The 24,012-nt window shown below is 56.8% G+C and overlaps 1 protein-coding gene and 1 long non-coding RNA gene across 5 annotated transcripts; one reads left to right on the top strand and one right to left on the bottom strand.

Annotated features, from left to right (window-relative positions):
- The first annotated feature begins 780 nt into the window (after positions 1-780).
- On the top strand, positions 781-17,397 carry LOC122894446. Its single transcript, XR_006381794.1, has 3 exons — positions 781-1,073; positions 14,557-14,658; positions 15,671-17,397. It is a non-coding gene; the product is annotated as an uncharacterized LOC122894446 (long non-coding RNA).
- Positions 3,908-23,561, bottom strand: PLCB2 (phospholipase C beta 2). 4 transcript variants are annotated; one of them, XM_044232273.1, is made up of 32 exons: positions 23,381-23,561; positions 19,690-19,767; positions 19,049-19,117; positions 18,270-18,410; positions 18,033-18,112; positions 17,880-17,933; positions 17,694-17,769; positions 15,219-15,319; positions 14,892-15,058; positions 14,652-14,798; positions 14,326-14,483; positions 13,954-14,036; positions 13,592-13,676; positions 12,849-13,011; positions 12,617-12,726; positions 12,399-12,495; positions 11,254-11,338; positions 10,990-11,114; positions 10,302-10,456; positions 9,616-9,780; positions 8,914-9,013; positions 8,299-8,403; positions 8,065-8,159; positions 7,866-7,941; positions 7,585-7,629; positions 7,245-7,467; positions 6,970-7,144; positions 6,779-6,855; positions 6,590-6,685; positions 6,072-6,129; positions 5,297-5,383; positions 3,908-4,946 (listed from the first exon to the last, which is right to left on the bottom strand). In XM_044232273.1, exons 1-32 carry the CDS (start codon positions 23,462-23,464, stop codon positions 4,743-4,745), a joined length of 3,564 nt encoding a protein of 1,187 aa, XP_044088208.1. In that variant the 5' UTR covers positions 23,465-23,561; the 3' UTR covers positions 3,908-4,742. The 4 variants fall into 4 exon arrangements, 3 of the variants coding, with proteins under 3 accessions (XP_044088208.1, XP_044088206.1, XP_044088207.1); XM_044232271.1 differs by lacking the exons at positions 3,908-4,946; positions 5,297-5,383; positions 6,072-6,129; ... (9 more) ...; positions 9,616-9,780; positions 10,302-10,456 and having other exon boundaries at positions 11,064-11,118; XR_006381793.1 differs by lacking the exons at positions 3,908-4,946; positions 5,297-5,383; positions 6,072-6,129; ... (16 more) ...; positions 13,592-13,676; positions 13,954-14,036 and having other exon boundaries at positions 14,396-14,483; positions 14,944-15,058.
- Positions 23,562-24,012: the final 451 nt, after the last annotated feature.

Here is a 24,012-nt window from a genome sequence, read left to right as displayed (position 1 = left end):
CCCGCACACGCTCGCTCGGAGCGGGGGTGGCGGGGAGACTGCGCCCTCCAATCTCCGACGTCTCCAACCCCGACCACGCGCCCGAGCGCCGGTTCCCGGCGGCTGACAGGCGGGCGGAGCCGAGACGCGGCGGCCAGGGCGGGCGCCTGGGGATTCGGGAGTGCTGCTGCCGCGTTCACGACTCCCCCGCGCCGCCTCCCCGCCGCTTCGGGGCCCGGCCGCCACCCCGGAAAAATGTGAGAGACCTACGCAAGGCTCCCCTACGGTCCTCGTCTCCCTCCCAAGCACAAAACCACCCCCAGTCCACCGGGCTCTGATTTTGGCTACTAGCTGACCCCTTTGGAAGGGAAGGAGAGAGCCAGCGTCACTGGGGGGTGGAAAAACCGCATCCCCTGTCCCTCCTGAGGTGGGGGGCAGTGGTGCTCAGGCCTGTGTTGAGGGGAGTCAGGGCTCCTCAGAGGGGGCTGGCGGGGGGTGGTGGAGGTGTATAGGGGTAGAATTAATTATTTGTGAAGTCTAAAGAAGTGAATCAGTTATCAACTCATAACAGAATTTACTGAGACTTTTCCCCCGAGCTGGGCATTGTGTTCCCCAGCTGTAGGAAATACAGAAGCAGAAGCTCAGTTCTGGAGAGAAGAGACCATCCCTCTCAAGCAGGAAGACAAGACCAGCATAAAAGTGTAGAGGCTATCAGCAGAGGGCTGGCTACACCTGTTAAATCCAAACAAAACCAAGCCGCTGTCTAGAGGAAAATGTAGAGCTGGGTGTGAGGTGCTCCGGGGCAATCTGGAGGTGGTCTTCAAGGATGGGGGTGGGGGGGATCTGGCTCCCAGGAAATAAGGAAGACATTCCAGACAGGGTTCCTGAAGCAAAGACGTGGAAGCAGGGAAAACACCTCTAGGGGACAGTACTGAGAGCTGTTTTACCAAGTACCTTCCTATGGAAGATAGGCAATGAGGGGAATGATAAAGCTGTTGTGAGGCTGGGCGGAGCCATGATAAGATGCTGTCTGGGAAAAGGTTCTGGGCAAGGAGAGGATTCGCCTTTGGGAAGGAGACAGTGGGCCCAGATAGGTGAGTGGTGAAGAGCACACAGGGCCCTGCGCTGCAGGCTTCTTGCCTTTCTCTAGCTCCTAGGCTTCAGGGATGCCCACCTAGCATCCTGGGCACAGCCATGGAGGAGGGTCTCCCACTTCCCTCTATTCTGGGGTGGGGGGGCAGTGCATGTGATGTATGCCTGTATATACTGTCAAGCCCCTACCCCCTTTATCATTTTTGCGTTCTCTAATCCCCCCTGCTCTGCCTATTTTCTCTCATGGTGCCACGGAAAGGGCACGGCCTTTGACCTCAGAATTAAGTCCCAGCTTGAAAGCCTTCTCAGCAAAACGAAGCCCACAGTACTATCTCTGCCTGTTTTAGGCAAGATCAAGCTAGGGAGTGTCAGGGAAAGAGCTGTAAGGTTAGGTTATTCAGAGTGTAGAAAGCCACGTCTCACCCCCAGAAGTGGGGGCCTCACCTGGAGTGTCACCCTGGGCGGGACACAGACTATCCAACCCCAGGCGGGTTGCGGGAAAGCTCTCCTTCTACTCAGATAGCAGAGGAAAGGCTTTCTTCCCTTCATGAATCGATTGCCCTTTTCTGCAGCATGAGGGAAATTGCTTTCTTCCTTTCCTTCTGTTTCCAGAGTCGGAGAAGGAGGTAACCCTGGAATCTGTGTGTGGCAGGCCAGCCTGACAAGCGGGAGGTCACCCAGTGCAGGGAGAGGAGAAAAGCAGTGGGAAGATGGCATGGGTGCCTGCTTGGTCCTAAAGAACCAGGGCTCCTCCTCTGTGAGCTTATCTGAGACAACTCTGCCTCATTTGTATCCCTCCTGCTGGGGTGGAGACAGTTGCAGGGAAGCTGAGGACCGGAAGCAGGGCCCTGTTGGGGCCTCGCCCTAGACTGGCCCAGAGTGCCCTGCTGGCCACTGTCCGGAAGGAGCAGCCAGTGCATTTGCTCCAACTGGTACCCCCAGCCCGACCAGGCCTGTGGTGGGATGGGATGGTGGCAGGTCTCAGGCCCCAGAGCCTTTGCTCTGACTTTTCCTTAGGCTCAGTATGTTCTGAACAGAAAAGAAATAGCAAAACTGAAAGGGAAAAAAAAAAATTCGTTGCGCGTGTGCTGCAGAGCAGTGAGGCCCCGACAGCCGGAATTAGAAGCTGTCGCTTAGGGAGCCGAAGGCTGACAGGAGAAGGAGCTGCGGCAGGGAGCAGGCAGGCGCACAATCGGCACTCCCCACTCACTTCCCCCCCACCTGCTGAGCCTCACCCTTTGCAGGCCCCAGGCTGGCAAAAGGGCTTCTTCCCAGAGGCAGTGCTACGCTAGGCTCCTAGGCTCCTGTCTATAGTCTGTCACTCTGTCTGCCGCTGGCCACCCCCTCCCAGACCCCCTTCTTTCCTCCTCAAGTATCACCAGCCCCCTCAGCCTGTCACGTTGCACCAGCTCAGCAGGGCTGGGCCTGGTGGCACATGGCTGGGAGATCCAGAGAGCTGGGGAGGAGTGGGGGGTGCAGGGGATGGGGTGAGTCAGCAGGGGACTCTGGTATCTGAGTCAGCAATGGGACTGAGAAGGGGGTAGGAGCCCTTCCCTTAACGTAAAAAGTGGAACTGAGGCACAATGAGTGGACAGGGAACCTTGCCCCGTCCCACGGGTACACAACAGGGATTCACCTACCCTGGTCCCTGAGGGAGGGCATTAACTCCTCCCCAGCACTTCCCCTGCAGCCAGAGATGAAGTCATCTCCAGGGCCCAAAGACTCCAGCATTTTCCCACCCTTTTTCCAGAGTACAGGGCAGAGAGGTGGGTATCTGGGCCTCCTGGGAAGCTCCCAGCCTCTTGTGCTCTCCTAGTCCATTCCTGAGCTTCCCAGCTCCATCCTGGGGGCCCAAGGACTCTGCCTGGTCTGGTCTCCTTGCCCTCAGCAGTCATTGGCAGAAGCTAGGGACTCTCCAGTGGCTCTCTTTGGTGTTGGCTCTGGCTTATGCCCACGTGCTTGGGTCAGTGAATTCCTCTAGCTTGGATCATCATTTCTGTAAGGCTATACCCCTGGGCTGGCAGAGAGATGGGGCAATTGAGTGCCCAGCAGGAGAGCTGAAGACAGGGCACTGCTCTGGGGTACAAGTATCCCACTCTTGGCCATAGCCAGTGTGTGTGCAAACCAGATGTGTCAATGACAGGCCTTACTACTGTGAATGGGCAGGGCCCCTAGTCCCAACCTGTAACCAGGGAACACTAGGATCCCAGAGGTCAGGGCCCCAGAGGGATGGAGGGTAGTGGTGGTGGTTCCGTTTATTTTCCGAAGGCACAGGGCTCAGAGCTAATGGCATTTGTAATAACTCTCTGATGAGAAAACAACCTCTTCCCAGAATCAATCCCCACCTGCCTTCTCCCAAGCCAGTGCCTGTTCCCATTTGGGAGCTGGGATCACGCCACAGGTGCAGTGAACGGCTGCCTACAAACCCGTTTCAAGCAAGTGTTGGATTCAACCACAACCACCTGGTGTAGAATCTGACCGTTGTTACACCTGCCTAAAGGGGTCCAGGTGGCCTGGAAGTTCACAACTCCCCAAGAGGAAGGGGGCACAATTGCCCTAGGCTCTTCTGCTATAGCCCTGAGGGTAGAGACAAGGAAGGGCCACGTCTAGGTGGGGGGTGGAGAAGAGGGGAGACCTCACTTTCCAGTGGTTGTGGCATCAGAGCTGACAGAAAGGGAAGTGAATCCCCTTCAGGCCCAGAAGCAAGGCGATTTCACTGGGCTCTGGAAGGGACCTCACCCTGGGATTCTCCCAGGCCATTTCATTTCAGGAGCATTCTCCCATCCTACCCCCCATTTCGCAGCTGTAGAACAAAGGCCAGGGTAGGCAGGAAATATTGGGAGGAGGATTCTCTTTAGTAGGAGTGAGGAGGAGAAAAATAAATAAATCTCATAGGTGAGAAAAATGATGCTAACCTTATTCGGCAGCCTGAGCAGGGGTACATACTGAGGATGTACCCACCCCCCACCAGGCCTAGGAGAGTCCCCCAAAGGCCTTTTTTAGCCCTCCCTACTAGCCAGAGGCCCAGTCATCTCAGCAGACAGCTGAGGCAGCTTTTCCATGTCAGCTTCCCATCCCCCACAGGCAGAAGGCCAGGGAAGGGACCTCAGCCCAGGATCCCGGAAGCAGCTGTTCCCAGAGAGCTCGGACAGGCTCTGTATCAGGGAACTGACAAGGTGGCCGACTCAAGACAGGTCTGAGAAGGGGCTTACAGCAGAAGCGTTTGGAGTTTGGTCCTGTTTGACCTAGAGAGGCTATAGTGGAGGCTCCAGACAGCTAGGCCTAACCCTCCAGGAGAGGACACAGAGTCCAGAGTGGGGCGTCACTGGTGACACACTAGGGAAAGGAGAGTGGGGCCAGGACCCCATTTTCTGCCTCTCAGTCCATATCCTTTTGCCCTCAACAAATGTGAGACACTCAGAGGCAGAGAAGAAGGATGAGGAGTAGGAAGTCAGATTGGAAAGGACCTTGAAACCTCAGATGGGCCCCTGCCCTGATGGTACCTGTTTCCTGCCTCCTCCTCTAGCCTGGTTGTTGAGGAAGGGACTCCAGAGTCCAAAAGAGCCCCAGCTTCCCACAGCCTTAGAATGGGCCTTTCCTCCTGGGGGAATGGAACCCCATCTGAGAGAAGAGTGAGTGTCCTTACAGAATGTCCCAGTGGGATGAGGGCATCAGAGGCGGCTCTCCTCGGCGCCTGCCTTTGCTGTGAGTGGGTCCTGGTCACACAGCTCCCTGAAGGCCTCATAGGGCCTCTCAGGCTTGTCCTTGGCCTCAGAGGGTAAGCAGTTCCTGAGGCAGGCCTTCACTGACTCCTTCACCTCAGCCTCCAGGCCCTTCATCCGGACTTCGTACTCTGCCAGCACCTCCTGCTGGAACTGTAGGGACAGCAAAGACCACCGCCTGGCTCAGGAGGGGCCCACCTGCCCACTCTCCCTCCCCTGGATAGTCAAACATGGAGATGCCCAGTCTGTTCAGGTCTTCCAGGAGACTGGGGTGGTGAGGGGTAGTGGAGACCATCAGGGAGCCTGCCAGAGAAGGGGATCCCAACCAAGTAAAGTGCTGCAGAGCTGCCTCATCTTAAAGGGCCCCAGGACCCCACAGGAATGAGGACCTGCAGCCACCAGCGAGGGGTGAAACCCCTTCCTGCCCCCACCCATCTCCTGACTGGCAGCTCCCCAGTGCAGGCCAACTCTCCTGGCGGGCAGGGTGGTAGTCCTTGTCACACCTGCTTTTCCATCTCCCGGATCTGTTCCAGGCAGGCTGCCTGCTTCTCCTCCAGCTTCTCCTGGTGCTTCTCCAGGTTCTCTGTCATCTGGGTGGGAGTGAGAGGCAGGGAATCAGGACAGCCCAGACAGGCAACCTGACTTGGAATCCAGCTAGTCCCTTATCCAGCAATAAGACTTGGGATGAATTTGTTAACCTTTGAACAGTTCTTTTTAAATGTATAAAATGAAGATAATTGTCTTGCTGGGTTGTGCAGGACTGTATGAGACAGTTCCTGGCTTAAAGCATACCACACAAGGTCTGGATTCAGTAAACAGACCCCATAGAGCCCCCCTCCCAAGCAACCCAGCTCAGCCAGCTCTGTTACTGTTGTTAATAGTCCCAGGAGACCTTTAAGTCCATTTTCAGCAGGGCTTTACTTCCTCTTCTGACTCCTTGGAGCCTCAGGAAGTCCCCCTCACTCCCTCCCCACCCATCCCAATGCCATCCTCCCCTGGCCAGCTAGCCCTTGTCATTTCCATCCAGGGCAGCTGGCCAGAGACAGATCTCTTTAGGCTGGTACCCTAATCTCCACATAAAGGCCAGAACCCTGGGGTGGCCCAGGAGCTCCATCTTCCCTTCACTGCCTCCTCCCATCCCCAACTGCATGGGCCACTCAGGACTGTGTGCTTCCTGAAGACAACTTAAAAGCCTGGGACCACCCCATCCCTTCTATGTAGAGTGTGAGTGTCTGTGTGTGTGTGTGTGTGTGTGTGAAAGACACAGCTCTTACACACCTGCTTAATGACTTGCACCACCTCCTGGATGTGAGAGTTGTTAATCTCTCTCTTCAGTCTGTTGGGATGATCAGAGTTTCAGAGAGGGCAAGAGGCCCCTTGGAAGAGCTGGGTATGACCAAGTCTCTTCAGGGTGTAGACCAAATGAGAACTCTACCATAGGAGCAGATACCGCCTGAGGGTGGGGGGGGGGCGGGACAGTGGTGGTAATCATAGGAAGCTAAGGAGGAGGTTAAGGGGCCTTTGGGAGCTCCAGCGGCTGTCTGAGGAGAGGACTTGGTTTCACCACCCTGTTCCTATGATTAGTTTTCCCTGAAATTCTCTTTACTCAGGGTGATGGCTTCTGTGGCCCATGGAGAACGCTCTGATCAGAGGCGACAGAAATGGGGTGACCTCCCAGAGCCAGGGGACAGGCACATCTCTGGGAAGTGAGTCAGGATCCACTTGCAGAGAGGCCCCCTTCCCACCTAGTGTGGTCTCTGCTCACACTGGCTCTGGAGTTCGAGTCAAGGGCGCACCTTTCCTGAGCCATCTTGTCAGGAGTGACTTTGACCATGGCCTGAATCCGTTCCAGCCTCTTGGCCTCCAGCTTTTTCTTCATCTCTTTGGTGTCACTACAGAGAGACAAACATCAGGGAGATGTTCTATGGAACCTGAGCCCTCCCGGTGGGAGGTGAGGGCCAGGCATGGGTGGGAGGCAATCATACATCTCCAGGGTCTCCTTGAGGGTCTTCAGCTCTGCCGCCTGCTTCTCTCTGGCCAGCTCCATCATCTTGGCGATTTGCTGCGGGGCAGTGCAGGGACCGGCTTAGTTAGAGAAGCCCTTTGCTGTGCGGAGGCTGGAGCAGGGGCAGGTTGGGTGGGTGGTGGCTCCCGCCCCTCCCCCCCGCGCAGGCACCTCAGCCACGTGCTGCTCTTTGCGCTTCAGGATGCACTCGTACTGCTCCTCACCCTGCTGCAGCAGCTCCAGCTCTAGCCGGTCCTGCAGCTCGCGCGCACGCGCGTCCGCGCCCTCGGGGCCCTCGCGGCCCTCGCCCGGCGCGGGCCCGGCGGCCTCCTCGCACTGCAGGGTCCTGCGGACGCCACGTGGGGACCGGCCTTGAGCCCTCGGCCGCCCCCCGCCCGCCGGCGCCGGAGGGCTGAGCCCGCCGCTGCTGCCGCCGCCGCCCTTACCTCTTCTTTCGAGAGCCCTTGCCGGGGCCGAGCCGGCGGCCCCCGCAGCCCCCCGCGCTGGGCGGCCCCAGCCCGGCCAGCTCCGCCGCGCCCCTCTGCAGCAGCTCCTCCCAGCGCCGCGCGCCGCGCCGCTCCAGGTCCCGCAGCTCCTTCTCGTGCCGCCGCTGCAGCTTCAGGATGCCCTTCAGCTCCCGCAGCTCCTCCGGGCTGGCGGTCTGGGGCTCTGCGGGGGCCGGGGTGAGGTGCGCGCCGCCCGGGAGCCCCCCATTCCCACCCCCACGGGGTCCTGGACCATCCCCCGGGCTCGTTCTCAAGATCACTCGGACTCAGCAGGCCTTACCTGTAGCTTCTTTCATAGCCTCCTCCTTGGCCCTGGCCCCAGCTGCTGCAAGAGCCACAGGGTGGGCTGACAGGGGTCCCGGGGTAGGGGTGGGGGGTTGGTTCTGGCCGGCTTCTCCCCGACCCCTGGTGGGGGGGGTGGCAGTATGGACCCCCTGCAGCGCACTTTCCCAACAGTTGTTCGCATCCCAAGTGAAAGTGTGTTTTGGGGGGATATTCCTGTGGGTACCGCTGGAGAGGTCAAGGCCCTTCCAGTCTGCGGGAGGATACTACGGTGCATACCTGCAGACCCATTGCTCGTTGGGGCCAACGCCCCGTTGACCGGGCGGACAACTGGACTCCCGAGTGGGAAGGGTTTCTGTGTAGGGAGAATAGATTAAGAACAAGGCTCCAACAGCTCTCTCTGCCTCTCAGCCTAGGACCCTGGCCCCTCCCTCATCCTCCCTCCGAGGGCAAAGCTCCTGGACCAGGCAGCACAGACCTCAGGCAGACCTTCCATGGCTTCCTTGAGCTTCACAGACTTCTTGTCATGGGCACTGAAGAACTTGATGGGATTGGCCAGAGCCACGGTGAGATCTGGGTGCATAGGGGCATCATGGGACTGGTGTGGAGTTGTCCCTGGAAGGCACCCCCATCCCACCTACCCCCAGACTATCCTGTCATGCCCAACTCTGGAGGTTGGCTTGAGGAGGAGGAGGTGGAGTGGACCACCTACCTGCCCAGGTGTCAGGTACATAGTCCTTCAACTCCAGGAAGACAAAAAGGGCGGGCATGGTAAGGGGCAAGTTGCTCTCGCTATGCAGGCACAGATGGTGGTAGCCTGTTGGGCAGGACGGGATGGGCGGTAAGCCATGCCCAAGGCCACCCAGCACTGCAGGAGCAGCCCAGTACTCAAGGCCTCTGGTTTAGAGGAAGGGAGACCAGAGTCTGAGTCTGGTTTTGTACCTTCCTCCTTATGTGACGTTGGGCAGTTTCCTTTAAAGCTCTTGAGATTTTCCTTAGCTGTGAAATGGGGTGAATGGGATCTCCCTCATGTGGTTATGGTTAGGATTAAGTGAGAAAGTGTTATAAACCCATAACTCATCTTAGGTTCCCCATAAGTATCAGGTCCTTGGTAAATTGCCCCAGTAGTTCCAGAAAATTATAGGCATTCTGTGGCAGAGGCCCCACTGCTGTCAGTTTCCTCTTCTTGCCCCAGTCCTTCTACGTGAGAGGATTAGGTAAGGTCTCAGGGACACCCCCAGAAGCCGCTGCAGCCCCGGGACAGGCTCCTAATGCTGGCCTTGGTCTCAGACTGACTAGCAACAGCAAAGAAGGACTCCATCCTTACCAGAATTCAGGGCATTAATGGGGATGATGCGGTGTCCAAGAAATTTGTTGCCTTCCTCCAATACAGCCACCCTGAGGGATGCCAGCTCAGGCATCAAGATCTAGGGAAAGTTCAGGACAGGACAAGCTGGGGAGGGGAGAGGATGGCCAAGCTGCCCACGTCCCTGGCTTCAGAAGTCTTAGTGTCAGTGTGAGAACATGGCAGGTGTTACCAGATTTGGCGAGGACAGAGGGCACACTCTTAGGCCACACACATAGGCATCCTCTTAGCTCATGCAATGGCTGGTCCACACAGGGGAGAAGGGTTGGCTAGGCAGCCCAGGGCTTGGGGGTCCTGGTGCAGACAGTCCTGAACAGCCTTACCAATGAGTATCGAATCAGGACAAAAGACCCCTGCTGGACTGGGACTCTGTACCCTGGACTGGGAGTTCACATTTCTGCCTCTCATCCTAACATGAACACACATGTGTGTGAACACACGTGCACCTGCGTGTGCACATACACACACAGATTCACACATAAAATTGTTCAGTAAGTAAATTTCAGTAAATGTGAATTTTGGACTCTTAAAAATCAGGAGGGCACAGGGAGAGGGGTAGGGAGAGCAGAACAATCAAGGACCTTTATTTAGTTCCTCTTTTCTATGAGTAGAGGCCAAGAAGTGGGGACAGATCCCAGCCCCTGCCACGCCCTAGCTCCCCACCTTCTCAAAGACAAAAGGCTCCTCCTTCCAGACAGGATTGATGGAGTTGGCGCTGGGTGACAGCTTCGTGCGATAGCGCCTCTTGGGGTCCCCTGGAAGGCCAAAGAGTTCCACTTCCACATATGTGCGCACACTGCGATCCGACAGGAACTGTCCAGAGATGACCTGGGGACCCACGGGAGGCCAGCCTCAGCTCTCTACCACCCCCGACCCAGAGCTCTTGCCTCTAACCTAGAGCCTCTAGGTCCTGGAGCTGAAGCACCTGTTCTTGGCTACTGTGAAGAACCCCATCCAGCTGGGGCCATGTGGCTCAAGGACTTTGGCTAAGCTCTGGGCCACTAGGTGCTTCCAGCATTCAGGGAAGAGGCATGGGCCTCCCCACCTTCCTCCCCAGGCAAAGAAGGAAAACAGCACCCTCCCTCCCCAAGGTCCTGGGGCTCCTGCAGCCCCACTCTGCCCACTCTTCTCCCCTCCCCCACCCCAGCCTCAGCCCTTCCCCTTGGTTTCCATGGGGACCAAGAGGCAGCCTCCAGTGCTGAGGAGGAGGCAGTTTCCAAGGCAACTCTCTACTGCAAGAACTGGCTTGGGCTGAAGTTTTCAGGATATCAGGGGAGGGGGTTGGGAGTGGAGGAGTAGAGCTCCTGTGTCCCAGCCCCCCCAGCCACATGTCTGCCTCAGGGGCTTGCCGTGATGGAAAGGGTGGTGGCCACCACCACGTCGATGCGGTCCACTGAGAAGGGGTTGAACTGCTTGTCTGGCCGCCGCATGAACTCATGCTTGAGGAGGTAGCCACTCTGCCCGTTGAACTCAAACAATGCCATGTTCTGCTGCATGGGCAGGTCTGGGGAGGGGGGCGTGAGACAAGGGCACTCTGTGAGCGAGGCCCTGCCCCACATCTGCACCTAGTCTCCTACGTCCCTCAGCCTCTCCTGTCTTGTGGAACGGGAAGCTTGGGTGGACTAGAATGATGAGGGCTTCTCATGACCCAGCCTGTTCCTCTAGGGTGTCTCATCACTCAGGAAGGCTCCACAGGTGGAAGTTAGCGGAAGCAAGGCCACGGTCGGGCCGTTACTCACAGTGGAGGCTGAGGCCAGTGAAGCCAGAGTTTCTGTGGGCTCATTCAGGCACAGCAGCCAGAACTTGAGCCAGCACTCTGGCCTCATCACATGTGTACTCACTCATACACGTGCCATCATATAGGCGCAAGCCAAGGCATTTATATCCCTAACCGCTCACATGCCCACATGTGCTACCACAGCCTCAGCCAACCTCTGGACGCCAGGTCTGTTCTAAAGACAACCCCCCAGGAATGGGGTGAAAGTAGGAGAGGCAGAGAGCGGGTGCAGGTTCTTAGGGGCCTCGGAGTACCCTCACCCATTGTCTGGAAGTTGAGGGCCACCATCTGGCAACCGGCGTTCCAGAACATCTGGGGCATGTAGTTGGAGGAGTCCATGCGTGTGCCCTTTGGGTAAATGCGGCTCATCTGGCGCTTGTTGTAGCTACCTGGGAGTTGAGGAGCTAGCCCGAGGCCGTCCACACCCGGAGGACCCAGCAGCTCCCTCTCTGCACCCTGTCCCCAGGCCTTCCCCACCCCACCGCCCCACCTGGGGACCCTGGCTAGGGAGGCCTCAAGGATACTCCACGAACTGCACTGAAGCCTTGGAGAGCAGGTCATAGGCCTTGAGCTCTGTGAAGGACGAGATGACGTAACTTCTGTTTTTCTCTGTGTGGGAGAGAAAGGTGGAGGGGGGGCTGTCAAGTGGGTTCCCCCCACCCCGGCCTTCCTCCCTGCCCTCCCTTCTGGGGTAGCTCCCTCCAGCACAGATATCCCTTCAACCTAGCAATCCCCCCAGGCTCAAGTGTTGAAGAGGCCAAACTGCTATGCAGTCTGGGTGGGTAACGGCGGGCTGGGGGTGAAGGATATGGGCGGGAGATATGCACGTGGAGGGGGTGTGAGCCACAGTTCTGGAGGGTGAGGGGCGCAAGCCTGGGATGGCACAGAGAAGGGGAGCCCAGGGGGTCAGGAAGACGGGAGGATGTGCAGAGAGTGAGCACTCAAGCTTTGGCTGAAACGTGAGGGCTGGGGCCATGGGTGGGAGGTGTACACTGGGGGGGGGGCAGGCATGCCCGGGGTGGGCCTAGGTGGGGGCTGCGGACTGCGGGTTCCAGACCCTAGGAGTCAGTGCAGTAGAGGCCTACACTGCACAAGTGTGTGTAGAAAGAGGTGTCCACTTCAGGGGCACGCCCCGCTGAGAAGAGCAGTGAAGCTAAGTAGTGTGTGTGCACACAGAGAGGGAGGGGTGCGAGGGAAGGGCAGATGTACCCTGGCCGGTTTCTCTGACTGTGGCTGTTCTCTGGAGCTCTGACACCCTGCGGGGTCAGTGCTCCTGGGTGTGGGCCAGCCCCAGGCACCATTTGGCTCCCCAGGAGCCACAGAGCCTGCAGGAGGCTGCAGGAGCCCCAGGCCAGTAGGGTTCAGATGGCCTGTCCTAAGAGGCCTGCCTGTCACCGACACACTCCAGAGCATTCTGGTTGGTGCCAAGTTCCTTAGTACGGCACAGGGAAGCTAGGAGCCACTGCCACTTAAAAAAACCCTTTGCCTGCCTCCTCTGCTGCCTCTTTCTATAAATAGAGCCCCCATGTCCAAGGAAGGGGAGATCCCTTTTCCCCTTCCCCCCACCCATCCAGCTGCTCTACTGTCAGGACATACTTCTCAAGGGCCTTCTCCTGAGTCCAGCCTAGCTTCCCGCGTAGCATTTTCCTCCCACCACATGCTCACTTACGGGCAGAGAACTCAAAGGAGATGAACTTGGTGGGCTGGATATAATTCACTAGGCTGGACATCTCCTCATAAGCTGTCACCTCTAGGCCTGCTGTGCCCTAGGGAGGAGAGGGGAGGATGGAGAAAGGGAGGGCAACCCAGGGAGGTGGCCCCATGCCAGCTCCTGGAGGACTCTGCCCTGGGGACAGCAAGAGGGGTTCGGGGCTGCCCCCTACACACCTCATCCGACTGCATCTTCTTGAGCTCCTCCTCATCCAAGTTTCCCGACTCCTCCTCCTCCTCTTCCACCTCTTCCTCCTCCGGCTCTGCCCCGTCCTCACCAGCCCACACTGCCACAGGCACATCTGTCAGCACTGGGACCACGGTCCCTACCCGTGGCCTCCAGGCCCAGCCCCTCTCTCCCCCTCTAGGCGCTTCCACACCCGACCCCTCGCCACCCGGGCTGACTCACCTGGGTCCTCTCCCACAGAGGCACTGGGTGGGCAGCTGTTCTCAGCACCCCCAACCGACTCCTTGCTGGGGGTTGCTGGGACAGAAAACTGGTTCTTTTTGTTCTTGATGAGGATCTTGCCTCGAAGATCCTCAGGGCTGGGCAGGGGGATGCCTGGTTTCAACTGTGGGAGAGAGGAGATGGTCGGCACCATCTCCATGCCTTCAGGGTGCAGCCTAAGCTCCTTCTTCCCAAGCTGTGTTCCATCTGCCCTGCCTGTTCTCCTGCCCTGCTTCGCCTCCCACAATTTCCCCCATCTTGTGTGGTGCTCCTGCCATCCTAACTTACCCAGTTCCTCAGACAACACTCTTCTCCCTCACTTGCCTAGAATACCATTTCCTCACTCTCATCAAGATAAATCCAGTTACCCCTTGGATTCCAGCTTGCCATCCTTTCCTCCAGGAAGCCTTCCCTGATGCCCAGGTACTCCCATAGCAGCCACTGGTTGCGATGGCTTGGTTCCTTGTTTATGGCCCCACTAAAGGTGAGTGACCTGAGAGCTAGGACTGTGTCTTTGTCACTAACAGGCCCCTTAAAGCCCAGCACAGTGCCTGACACATGGTAAGTGATAGGATCCTGGCCCCACAATCCTCCCAGATAAATCCCAGCATCCTCTGGGGACATCGGCCTCCTTAACCTGGCCACCACACTGCCCCAGGCCCCCTGCCCCCAGGCCCAGATGTCCCATAGTGAAGTCTACTCACTGGGAACTTTTCCAAGGGCTCTGTGAGCAGCATCTCCCCGAACGTCATCCGGCAGTATTCAGCCATCTTGGCCTGTTGGCGGGGTCTGCAGGGAGCAGAACTGACGTAGGGTTCAGCAGCTCCACCCCCTCTTGTCCATCCTTCTGGACCCCTGACCCAGGTCATCTCATTGAGGATGCAGGGATGTAGGGACATAGGCAGCAGAGCCTGAGGTCCTGAGGAGCTTGTATGGACACCCTGGGCGGTGGGAGAGCTGCAGGGCATGACTAGAGGTGGGGGAGGACTGCGGGAAAGCAGCTGCAGGCAGGAGATGGGGATAGGGGAGAGAGAAGGAGGCCAAACAGGTCTGGTCTGATACGCACGAGTCCACGTGGTTTTCAAATGACAGGATGACAGGATAGGGGGAGGTCTTAAAGGCACTTTCTGCAATGGCTTCAATTGCTTCCTGGAGGTGAAGAGGGCCGGGAGGGGAGGAGGTCAGTGGCCCAGGTCCCTCCTCACCCACCCCACCCCACCCCTGCCCCCAGCGGCACTCTTCTCCACTCCCCAGTTTCAATATGCAGAGAACTGGAGGGCCCCCGTTGGCCCTGTCTCCTCGGGTCCCCTCTAGTCCCCTCACTGATCTGAGGCCTCTCAGCCATCCTTTTCTGTTTTCACCCGCTCCCCTAATCCCTACACTGGGGTCCTTCCCTAGTGCCACTGCCACCAGCTTCCATGCCCGCCCCGAGTCTGACCTTGAAGTAGATGTCTGTGGTCATGGTGAAGCCATGGGTGATAATGGGCTCCTCATCAGGGGGCTTGCCCTTCCAGCAGTCCAGCTCCACACAGCGACAGCCGGCCAGCAGCACCTGGCGGTACATCTCGGCCGACGACAGGCCAGAGAACTGGCCGGCTGAGCCAGAGCAGAGGGGAGAGGCCGGTCCAGCTCGCCCCCGCCCACTCCCACGCTGTCTGTCCTTTTGCAGCCCGCTGGCTCGCCCCACAGAGGGATGGATTCAGGGGAACAGGAGCTGCACCCACACCCCAAGAGGAAAGAGCACGCCGAGGTCACCCTGGTCACCTGTCAGGTAAGTGTTGTGTGAGGAGTTGATGAAGTAATGGTTGAGGGGCTGCGTCATGTCCTGGTGGAGAAGCAGCTTGTCCTGGGCCAGTACGCTGTTCTCAGGCCCGCAGAGAAACCACACCATGCCCTCGGGGGAGAGCTGGCCTGGGGGTGCAGGGGAGGGGAGAGCAGTCAGGGCTGCAGCCCCTGGGCAGGGCGGGTCAGGCCACAGAGGGGAGGGGCTCCCTGAGTCCTCACCCCTCTGCACGTTGATGCCACTGGGCTCATACTTGTCGATGAGGCCCCGCACCTGGTCAGGCCGCGCCGGTGGAAACAGCAGAGAGTTGAGACGGGGGTCCCTCTGTTTCTGGTTGATGAACTTGGTCAGGTGTTCTTTGGTCATGTAGGGTTTGGCCTTGGCGTGGCTGCAAGCCAGAGAGGGCACAGGTCTGTGGCCCCCCCACCCCGGGGCTAGAGAGCACGGACTACCGCCTTCTCCAGAAAAGCCACCTAATTCCCAGCAAGGCAAGTGGGATTTTAGCCACCAGCCCCTTCCCCAGGCCCAGCCCAACCACGGAAGCTCACTAGGAAGTGAAGATCTCGTCTATTTCTGGCCGAGGACAGAGGCTCATGAGGAAACTCTTGTAGACGGATTCTGGGAAGTCCTCAGGATTGATGGCATCGTTCTGGGGGAAGAGTGACCTGATCATTGCTGCACCCACCTTTTCCATTCTAAAAACCACAAATGAGGCCCAGACCTGTACAAGGGAGCCCGTCAGAGGGAGGGCTCAGGGCAGGCAGAGCAGCACGGAGCAGGCTCCTGAGCACCCACTTTTCAAGGAGCTGGTTGTTGAGCAGAGAGCATGCTGAGCTGGTCTGTCTTGCCCCTGAACTTGGACACTGGCTAGTCCCTTGGCTGGGGCAGGATCAGAACTAGGAACAACCACAGAAGGAAGAAGAAGGGGTTAGAAGTAAGGAGGTCTGCCAGAGCTGTGGGTAGTCTTCTTTCTTTCTTTCTTTCTTTTTTTTTTAAGTAGAGGGCAGATGTTCCAAAAGAGGCATCTCGAATAGAAACAACACACCTAACAGCAGAGCCCCCCAATGCATGAGCAAAGCCTGACAGCAATGAAGGGCAAATAGACAATTCAACAGTAGTGACTGGAGGCACCAGGAAGCACAAGGAGTGGCCACAGAAAAGACAAACTGGACTTCATCCAAATTAAAAAGTTTTGTTTTTTTTTTTTTTTCAAATTAAAAACTTCTGTGCTTCGAAGGATAGTGAAAAGACAGTCCACAGAAGAGGGGGAAATATTTGCAAATCAAATATCCAGGAAGGGACACCTCAACAGTAAAGAAACCAAAAAAACCCAGTGGAAAGACGAGCAGAAGATTTGAACAGACATTTCTTCAAAGAAGATATGCAAATGACCAGTGAACACATGAAAAGATCCTCCATCTCGTTAGTCACTTGGGAACCGCAAACCAAAAACACAAGAAGATACCACTTCACTCCCACAGGACAAGTCCAATTCTAAAAAGACAGGCAATAACAAGTGTCGTTGAGGAGATGGGAACCTTCGGACATTGTCGGTATGATGGTACAGTGGTCAGTCACTTTGGAAAATGGTTTGGCAGTTCCTCACAATGTTAAATACAGAGTCTCCATGTGACCCAAATACTCTACCTCTAGGTATACAGAGTGAAAACACACTTCCCGACAAAGTCATGCACTCGAAGGTTCATAGCAGCCTTATTCGAAATGATTAAGATGTGGCACAACCCAAAGATCATCAGCTGATGAACACAGAAGCAAAAGGTGATAACTCCAAATCCCGTGATATCACTCAGCGGTGAAAAGGCACGACATGCCGATCTGGACTACAGCGTGGAAGAACCCGGAAACCCTTATACTAAAGGATTGAAGCCTGACGTCAAAGGTCACGTAGTCTATAATGTCCAGCTTAGGCAACTTTACAGAAAGAAACTACAAGGAGATTAGTGGTCTGTGGGGCGTCTGTGCCTTTGCATTCCAACCCAGAAAAGCCCCTTAAACATAGTCCAGGATCTGGAAGGGTAACATCCGGCTTAATTTGGAGCTAGAGCAGAGGGTCTGAACAAGAGAGCCAGACTGTATCTCCCTAAGACTGGATCTTGGACCCACTGGCTACAAGCGAAGAGGGGTTAGTGACTTCTACTGGGACACAAGGAGAGCTGACACGTAAGGAGGATGGCCAAGGCGGGAGCTCAGGAGGCAGGAGAGAAGGAGGGTGAAAGTGTAGTAGAGGTCCTAGCAGCAGGGCCGTCTTCAGGAGCCCGTTCCCACCCTCTCTCCACCCTCATGCTTGCGTCCCTGTGACCTTCAACATCAAGGGGGCACCAGAATGCTTGAGCTGTGACTTGAGAGGGAGGAGTCTTCCTGGGCCCCTTGTGGACAGGTGACAGATGAGGTCTTAGTTTTATTTATAAATTAAAAATTCTTATCATGAGGCAAAACCCCATGGGGTGCAGGTGGTACCCCATACAAAGGCTCTGGCCAAGGGGGCCCCGGGGTCTTGAGATCCACTTCCCTAGCCAGGCGCAAACCCTGGGCTCAGGGCTGTATCTGCCCAGAGGGCTCCTTTTTGTAATCCACAGAAGGTCCCTCATGGGGTGACCCAGCCTACATCTTGTAATTAAAAATCATTTAATCAGAAGGGAAAAAAAAAATAATGTTTTCCTGGGTTGAGCTAAAGGCTAGGTCTTGGCAGCTTCAACCCTTGGTCTGTTCCCCTCCCCCCACACTCTGCAGAACTAACCCCTTCCCCACCCTGGGTGCTTGCCCTAAACGCAGTCCACCAACCACTGCCCTCTGTAGCCACCCAGGCGTAGGCAGTAAAGACCAAGCTGCTCTGGACCCAGGCACCCCATCCCCACTCCCTGGGATCTGTCTCTGTGCCTTGTATCAGAAACCAGTGCTCTCGGGTTAACTGGCTTTTCAGGCTATTGGCTGGGCCCTGCCACCCCCAACTGGGCCTGGCCAGCTCAGGGGAGGGCCTGGGCTGGGCCAGGAAAACCACTCACCTTGCCTTTTGGGAGGTGGCAAGCGCTGAGGGCAGCTTCCACCCGCTTGCGGTCAGCAGGAAACATCTGGAAAAAACTAAAGGAGCAGAGAAAGGCAGGAGCCAAAGAGCAGGGTCAGACCTGGAGAGGGAAGGCTTCGAGGAGCTGGGCGGAAGTGTGGGGAGAGGGAGAGCTGGGGAGACTCACTTTTTCACAGGAATCTTCCCTTCGGGGTTGAGCTGCATCTTGAGCTTCACCAGGCTAGTGGGGCGGAAAGTGGCTTATCAAGGCCCTGGGGCTGGCACATGGAGCCCACACGCGGATGTCAGGCACACAGAGGCCGGGCACACAGGCACTTACATTTTGTCCAAGAAGGTGCTACGGGAGGCATTGGCCGTCAGTGGGTGCTTGACGAGGGCCAGCACATCTTCGGCCCAGCTCTGCAGGACCCCAGAGCACAGCAGTGAGACCCCCCTGGCCACACATGGATGCCCCCACCCCCTGCAGCCCAGGCCTGTCCTGCAGGAACCCCGAGCTACCCCAGGTACCCAGCCCCAGGCCTGTGCCGCACACCTCCCCACACACCCTCCGGCGCACCTTGCCCACATTCTCCTTATAGGAGACGAAGTTGTGGAAGGTGAGGTCTACCATGTCAGGGCCAGACACCACAGTGAGTGTCTTGAGGAGGAAGTTGTTGTCGGGGAAGTCCATGTTGAAGACGTCCCGGAGCTTCTGGCTCTGCAGGAAGCAGAGACACAGTGAGGATCAGAAGCGTGCCCCTGTCCCCTCTCCACTGCAGTTCTCCCACTCCCTCCCCACCTTGCTAGAACGGTGGCCGTCTAGGGTGGAATCCCATCCCCCATGGGTGGGCCTCAGCATCTTGGCCTCCCTGACTCCAGGTGCTGGAGTGTGGGCGAAGAGCCCACATGAAGAGATGAAGCCGGCAGCCCAGCCTGGGTGTGCTGAGTATCGTGTTTGCCATTTTCCATTTGGAGATGGATTCTTAGCTCCCAGTCTCATAGAAGCCTGCTTTCCGCCAGCCCCTTCCTCCAATTTTCCTGCCAGCTTTAGACAAATACAGGCAAGCGAGACGGGGAGGGCGGTGGGCATAAGCCACACTCCCAGGTAGTCCGAGTTGCTCTGGGGGCAGGACCTGGCCACATGACATCTCTTCCTAGTTCCCTGGTACCAAAGCTCTGGCAAGCTCAGGGGCAGCCACACCCCTTCCTCAACTCAGGGAGGAGGCCCTCCTGCCCAACCTGGGAACTCTTCCCCTTGCTGTAGAGATCAGGCTTGCTACCTCCACAGGGATTCCTGCTCTCTCCGCACAGAGCTTGTGGCCATGCTGAGCCTGGGCTGCCACTGGGCCGGCCTACCTTGGGTATCTTGGCAAACTTCCCAAAGCGGGTATCCCTGATGTTGGTGATATCCAGAAACTCCATCTCCTGGAGCGTGCCCCAGCAGGAGCAAAGAAGGGATGTAGACAAAAAGGTCAGTGAAGAATGAAGAACAGAGAGGAGGGAACTTCCAACGCCCCTTCACATCTTGGCAGACTGCCTTCTGTAGAAGCCAAGACTTTCCGGGGTGGCCTCTGGAAGGTTGGTGGACCCCAACCTTCCCTTCCCACCAATCAAGTTCTCCCCGTTCATGGTGAGCCTCCTCCCTTCTTCTGTCCTTTCCTTCCCTGGCCACTCAAGTGACTCAGAGCTGTGGCCTGCGATTTTGCCCACACTCTCCTGGACTCACCCCAAGCTCCCCCTCCCTCCCCTACATCCCTACAACCCTTCTGGATCTGTCTGAGCCCTCAAGTTTCCCAGAACCACAGGTAGCGAAACAGGCTTTTTCCTTTCCCTCTCCCAGGGCAAATAGCCCCGGCCCACAGGAACAGAGGCTGCCCTAGAGCCACCCTCCCAGGTCACCGGGTACTCCCTGGGCATTCACACCTCCACCCCTGCACTATCAAGAGGCCGCTTGGACTGAGTGCATCAGCAGGAGCTCAGGGAGGGGGCTGCCTCACCTTACTCTGATATGTCCAATATAAGTAGTAACCCTTGGGATCCACACGGAGGATAACTGGGGAGGCTATTGTGGTTTCCTATAGACAGAAGTGGTCAAAAGGAAAAGAAACGAAAAAAAAAAAAAAAAGGGAAAAAAGAAAGGGTCAGCTCTCAGCTCTGAGACCTCAGGCCAAGCTTCCCTGGCCCGGACCAGGGTTTCAGAGCTCACCATCTCCCTGGGAGGTGGCTGACCAGGGACTCTGCAGGCATATTCTTTGCTTTCCAGAGCTCTGGGCTAGGCACAAGCCTTAAAACCTCTGAATCAGGGGTGTGGAGGGGGAGAAAATTAGAGGTAGCATTTCTGAAAGAGAAGTTTCCCCTCTAAACGCCATATAGACCCCAAACATGTCTCGGCCCCCACCTCCCCCTGTTTTCAAAGGCCACAGCTCAGCCAAAGGGGTAGAATGTCTCTTTGCAAGACTCAGTGCTGTCCCTCAGGAGAACTCAACACAGTGAGAGCTAAGAGCCCAGCTCCTGCACTTGCACTCCAGGCCCTCCACCTGCTACCTGGCTTCCCACAGGCCCCATCCCTGTGTCCACAAACCACTCCTCAAAGAACCCATCCCCAGCCAATCCAGCCAGTCCATGTCTATGGTCTCCCACAGACCCCAAGCGCATTCCCACCTCCAAGCCTAAGAACCCAGCCCTCCCCTGCATGAAATACCTTCAGAGAGCCCCCCAAGTCTCCCCTCTTCTGAAAAGCCTTCCATGAAACACCCTAGGATGGTGTGTATGTGGTTTGCACATCTAGAAGCCTATCCATAAAAAGCCCCGAGGGCTTGTGGACTCCAGGGAAACCAGCCTGTGCAGTAGCTAAGCTAAACTGTAAGTCTTTGTGCTAGACCCATGAGCTCAGGGCTCCCTGTTTGCTGAAGAAGCCCAGGAATGATCACCGCACTAGCTTCTAAACTCCCATTGCACTCACAGAGTGCACAGGCTCGCCTTCATTTTGATGGTCTTCGTATGCATATAAAACAAGATAATGAAGTTGAAGTTTCCAACAAGGCATGGTCGTTGCTGCCCACCAAACAAGACCACGTGCAGAATTTACAAAGGAAATGGTGAAAAAAAAAAAAAAGTTCTCAGGTCAAGGATGGTTAGAGTCTGGGGTAAAAAAACACTTTGTGAGGAGGCTAATTTTGGAGAGAACTATGTTGTGAGCTCCACTCTCTGCCCTCCCCACAGGAGGGTTGGCAGTGACTGACCCCTCACTTTATTTTTTTTTTTAAGATTTATGTATTTATTCGAGAGAGAGACAGAGAGAGCATGAGTGTGTGGGCATGTGCACAAGCAGGGGGAGGGACAGGCGGAGAGAGCAAGAAGCAGACTCCCCACTGAGCACAGAGCGCAGTGCAGGGCTTGATCTCACCACCCTGAGATCATGACCTGAGCCTAAATCAAGGGTCAGAGGCTTAACCGACTGAGCCATCCAAGTGCCCCCTGACCCCTCACTTGAAGTGTAGTGAGGGATTTCAACTATACTTAAAAAGCTTTGGTCCCCCCTGCAGCTGTGGGGCAAAGTAGACTGGGATCTGACTCCTGCCCAGGAAACGGAGTATCAGAGGCACTGATACCCTGGTTGTGCTCAATGAGCCCAAACCCCAGGGTGTGTTGGTGCAGTGAACAGAGTGTATGTGCTGGGTTCAGCGTGGTCCTGTGGGAAAGAGGGGCAGAGTCCAAAGCTACAGGAAACTGAAGGTGGTAACTGGATTCCAAGGACCTGAAGAAGTAATTTTGAATGACCTCCCAAAACAGGGATGGCAGAAGGATCCTTATGTAGGGGACCACCAGCTCGGTGGGCAAGGGTCTCCTCACTTTGAGGAAAAGCCTCAAAAAGTGTCCACCAGAGAAGGACTAAGCCCAACATGTGCGAGGCTCAGAAAGCAGGAACCCGTTGATGATAGCGCCTGTTCAGTTAAGAACTTTGCAACCCCCTCCACCTCCCTGCCTGCACCCCATGGTGAGGAGGGCTTGGAGGAAGATCAGCGACCCCTGCCACCAATCTTAGAACACCTACAGCCCACATAAACCACTCCTAGAAGGAGGAGGGCAGAACACATCATCCAAGACTTGAGTTCAGAATTATAACTCATTTCTGAAATAAGACTGCATTTTATGAGGAAAAGTGATCCTAGGATTGTCTATTACCCAGAAGCAAATGGAATGTCTTGTGACTGAGTGTCAAGACTGAGTGTCTTGTGGCTGAGTGTCCTTCCACGAGCAGGAGAAGAGCTTCTCCCACCAGATACACTGTGAAGGGACCACGGCAGGCAAAACTGAGCTGGGAGTTGGTTACATCTTTTGCCTCAGGCTTATTCAACATGGCAGGACGTACTCAAGTCATTGGCCAACTGGGCTAAGGCATTTTGAGCAGAGCCCTGTCTCACAGGCACACATGCCCTGTGACTAGGCTTAGGAGATTCCTGCTCCTGGAGTCAGGATTCTTGGGCCATGCCATGCCCTGCGTCAGGGAGGGGAGTAGGGCAGCCAGCTACACAGGTACTGGCCTGCAGAGAAGGCCATAGAGCGTGTCCCCACCCCTAATGACCCTCTGCCCAGTCAGGTTACACACACTTCCCAGAGGAACTGAGAGAGGCCACTTCATTTTTCATTCTGAGCCACTTCCCTCATTCCAGAGTCTCCTGGGACCTGTCACCACCATGCCACGTCGCCCACACCACTCGTAGGGAAGCAGAAAGCGTCTCACCAGGGGCCTCCTACCCATAGTCATGGCAACCAGATTACTCAGCCTAGTGCAGCCCTGAATGGCCAAGAGCCCCAGGCTGCCTTAACTCACAGACTCAGAATCCCCTCATCACACCTGTGAGGAGAATGAGCCAGTCCTAAGGGCCTCCTCTCCCCCCAAGAGCCTTCCAGCTTCCTTCCCAGGACCAGCCCACTGTGATTAGTTCATGGGTCTGCCCAGCAGCCTCATGAAGGACCCCACGATGTTCTCTTCGCCTGCCCAAGGGAATCCCTGGCCTGTCCCAACATTTTCAGAAGCCAGAAGGCCCAGAGTCTGGGAAGCAGGCCCCAGTCTGAGAAAGAAAAGACAGCAGAGACAGAGGGACAGGGCAAAGCAGCGGCTTCCCCCTTTCCTTGCCAACAGGCGGGTGGCGGGTGGCAGGAGCTCAGCTGAATGCAGCCTGCAGAAGCAGAAGTCGATCAGTTCCTTCCTAGGCCCCTGGGAGCAGAAGCCTCTGGTTCTCCCTTAGGGTGCCCCTCAGGCTTTATGGCTGCCCCGCAGCAGCTCGGGGGAGAATGGGGCCTCCCTGGGCCAGGGCAGGGCCAGATGGAGAAGAGCAAGAGCAGGGCATCTGTGCTAGGAGTAGGGGCCTGGCCCTGCCACAGCTTTGGGGTCTTTGCTCCCACTCGTGCTGAGATCAGGATGCCCCCTGCTTGTCTTGGGCGTTTGGGGGACGACAGACCCCAATGCAAAGAGAGTCCCTCCCGTGAGAGCACCCCAGTGGGCACATCCTCCCATCCCATCCCGACACAGAGCCCCAGCCCCCGCTGTCCCGGGGTGAGTGTTCAGGGGCACGTACCCTTGCCAGGCCACATTGGCGCCACACGGGGCAGACATAAACCAGCACCACCACCACCCGCCAAGCCCCTAACGGCAGGGCGCCACCACCCCAGTGCCCCACTCACATCATCCCATTTGATGAAGCGCTCCCCTTGGCTCAGATAAGCCTTCACCTTGGGGGGCAGCAGGACGGGGTTGAGGAGAGACATGGTGCTAAGGGTCCCTCTCTGGAGAGGCTGGACAGGCACACACGGGCAGGAGGAGGGAAGGAAGGAAGGCCGGCTGGAGGTGCGCCAAGCTGGGCTCACATGGCATCCGTCCTGAGAGGGTCCGGAAGTCTGGGTACTCTTAGAGCCCCCGGGGTAGCAGCGGCTGGCGGCTGGTGGCAGAGCTGAATGCTTTGGCCAGAGACCCGTCCGCCTTTTAAATCGGCCTCCTCCCACCTGCCTTCAGTAGGGGCGTTGTGGGGGAGCTGTGGTCACTGCTCCTGCCCAGGGAGGTTAGGCTCCCCTCCCCAAAGCCCCCGCCCTCCGCGCTCCGCCTGTGTCTCAGCACTTCCTGCTCAGGGCTTCCTTCTCTGTGCTCTTCAGGACTGAGGGGCGGGTTCCTGAGGCCTGGTCTCCTAGGAGCCCAGGTTGGTGGGGTGTTGGTGGTGGTGGGCGGGGGTTCTCAGTCCCAGGAGTAGTCTCTGATCAGATGAAGCTGAGGGGCTGGAGAAGGAACAATAAGGGGACCACGTGGGGTACTGGTGCTCAGG

The sequence above is a fragment of the Neovison vison genome, chromosome 13 (assembly GCF_020171115.1).
Source record: "Neovison vison isolate M4711 chromosome 13, ASM_NN_V1, whole genome shotgun sequence".
Lineage (NCBI taxonomy): Eukaryota > Metazoa > Chordata > Mammalia > Carnivora > Mustelidae > Neogale > Neogale vison.
The sequence above is the reverse complement of the archived record's forward strand: the minus strand, read 5'-3'. Positions and strand labels throughout refer to the sequence as shown.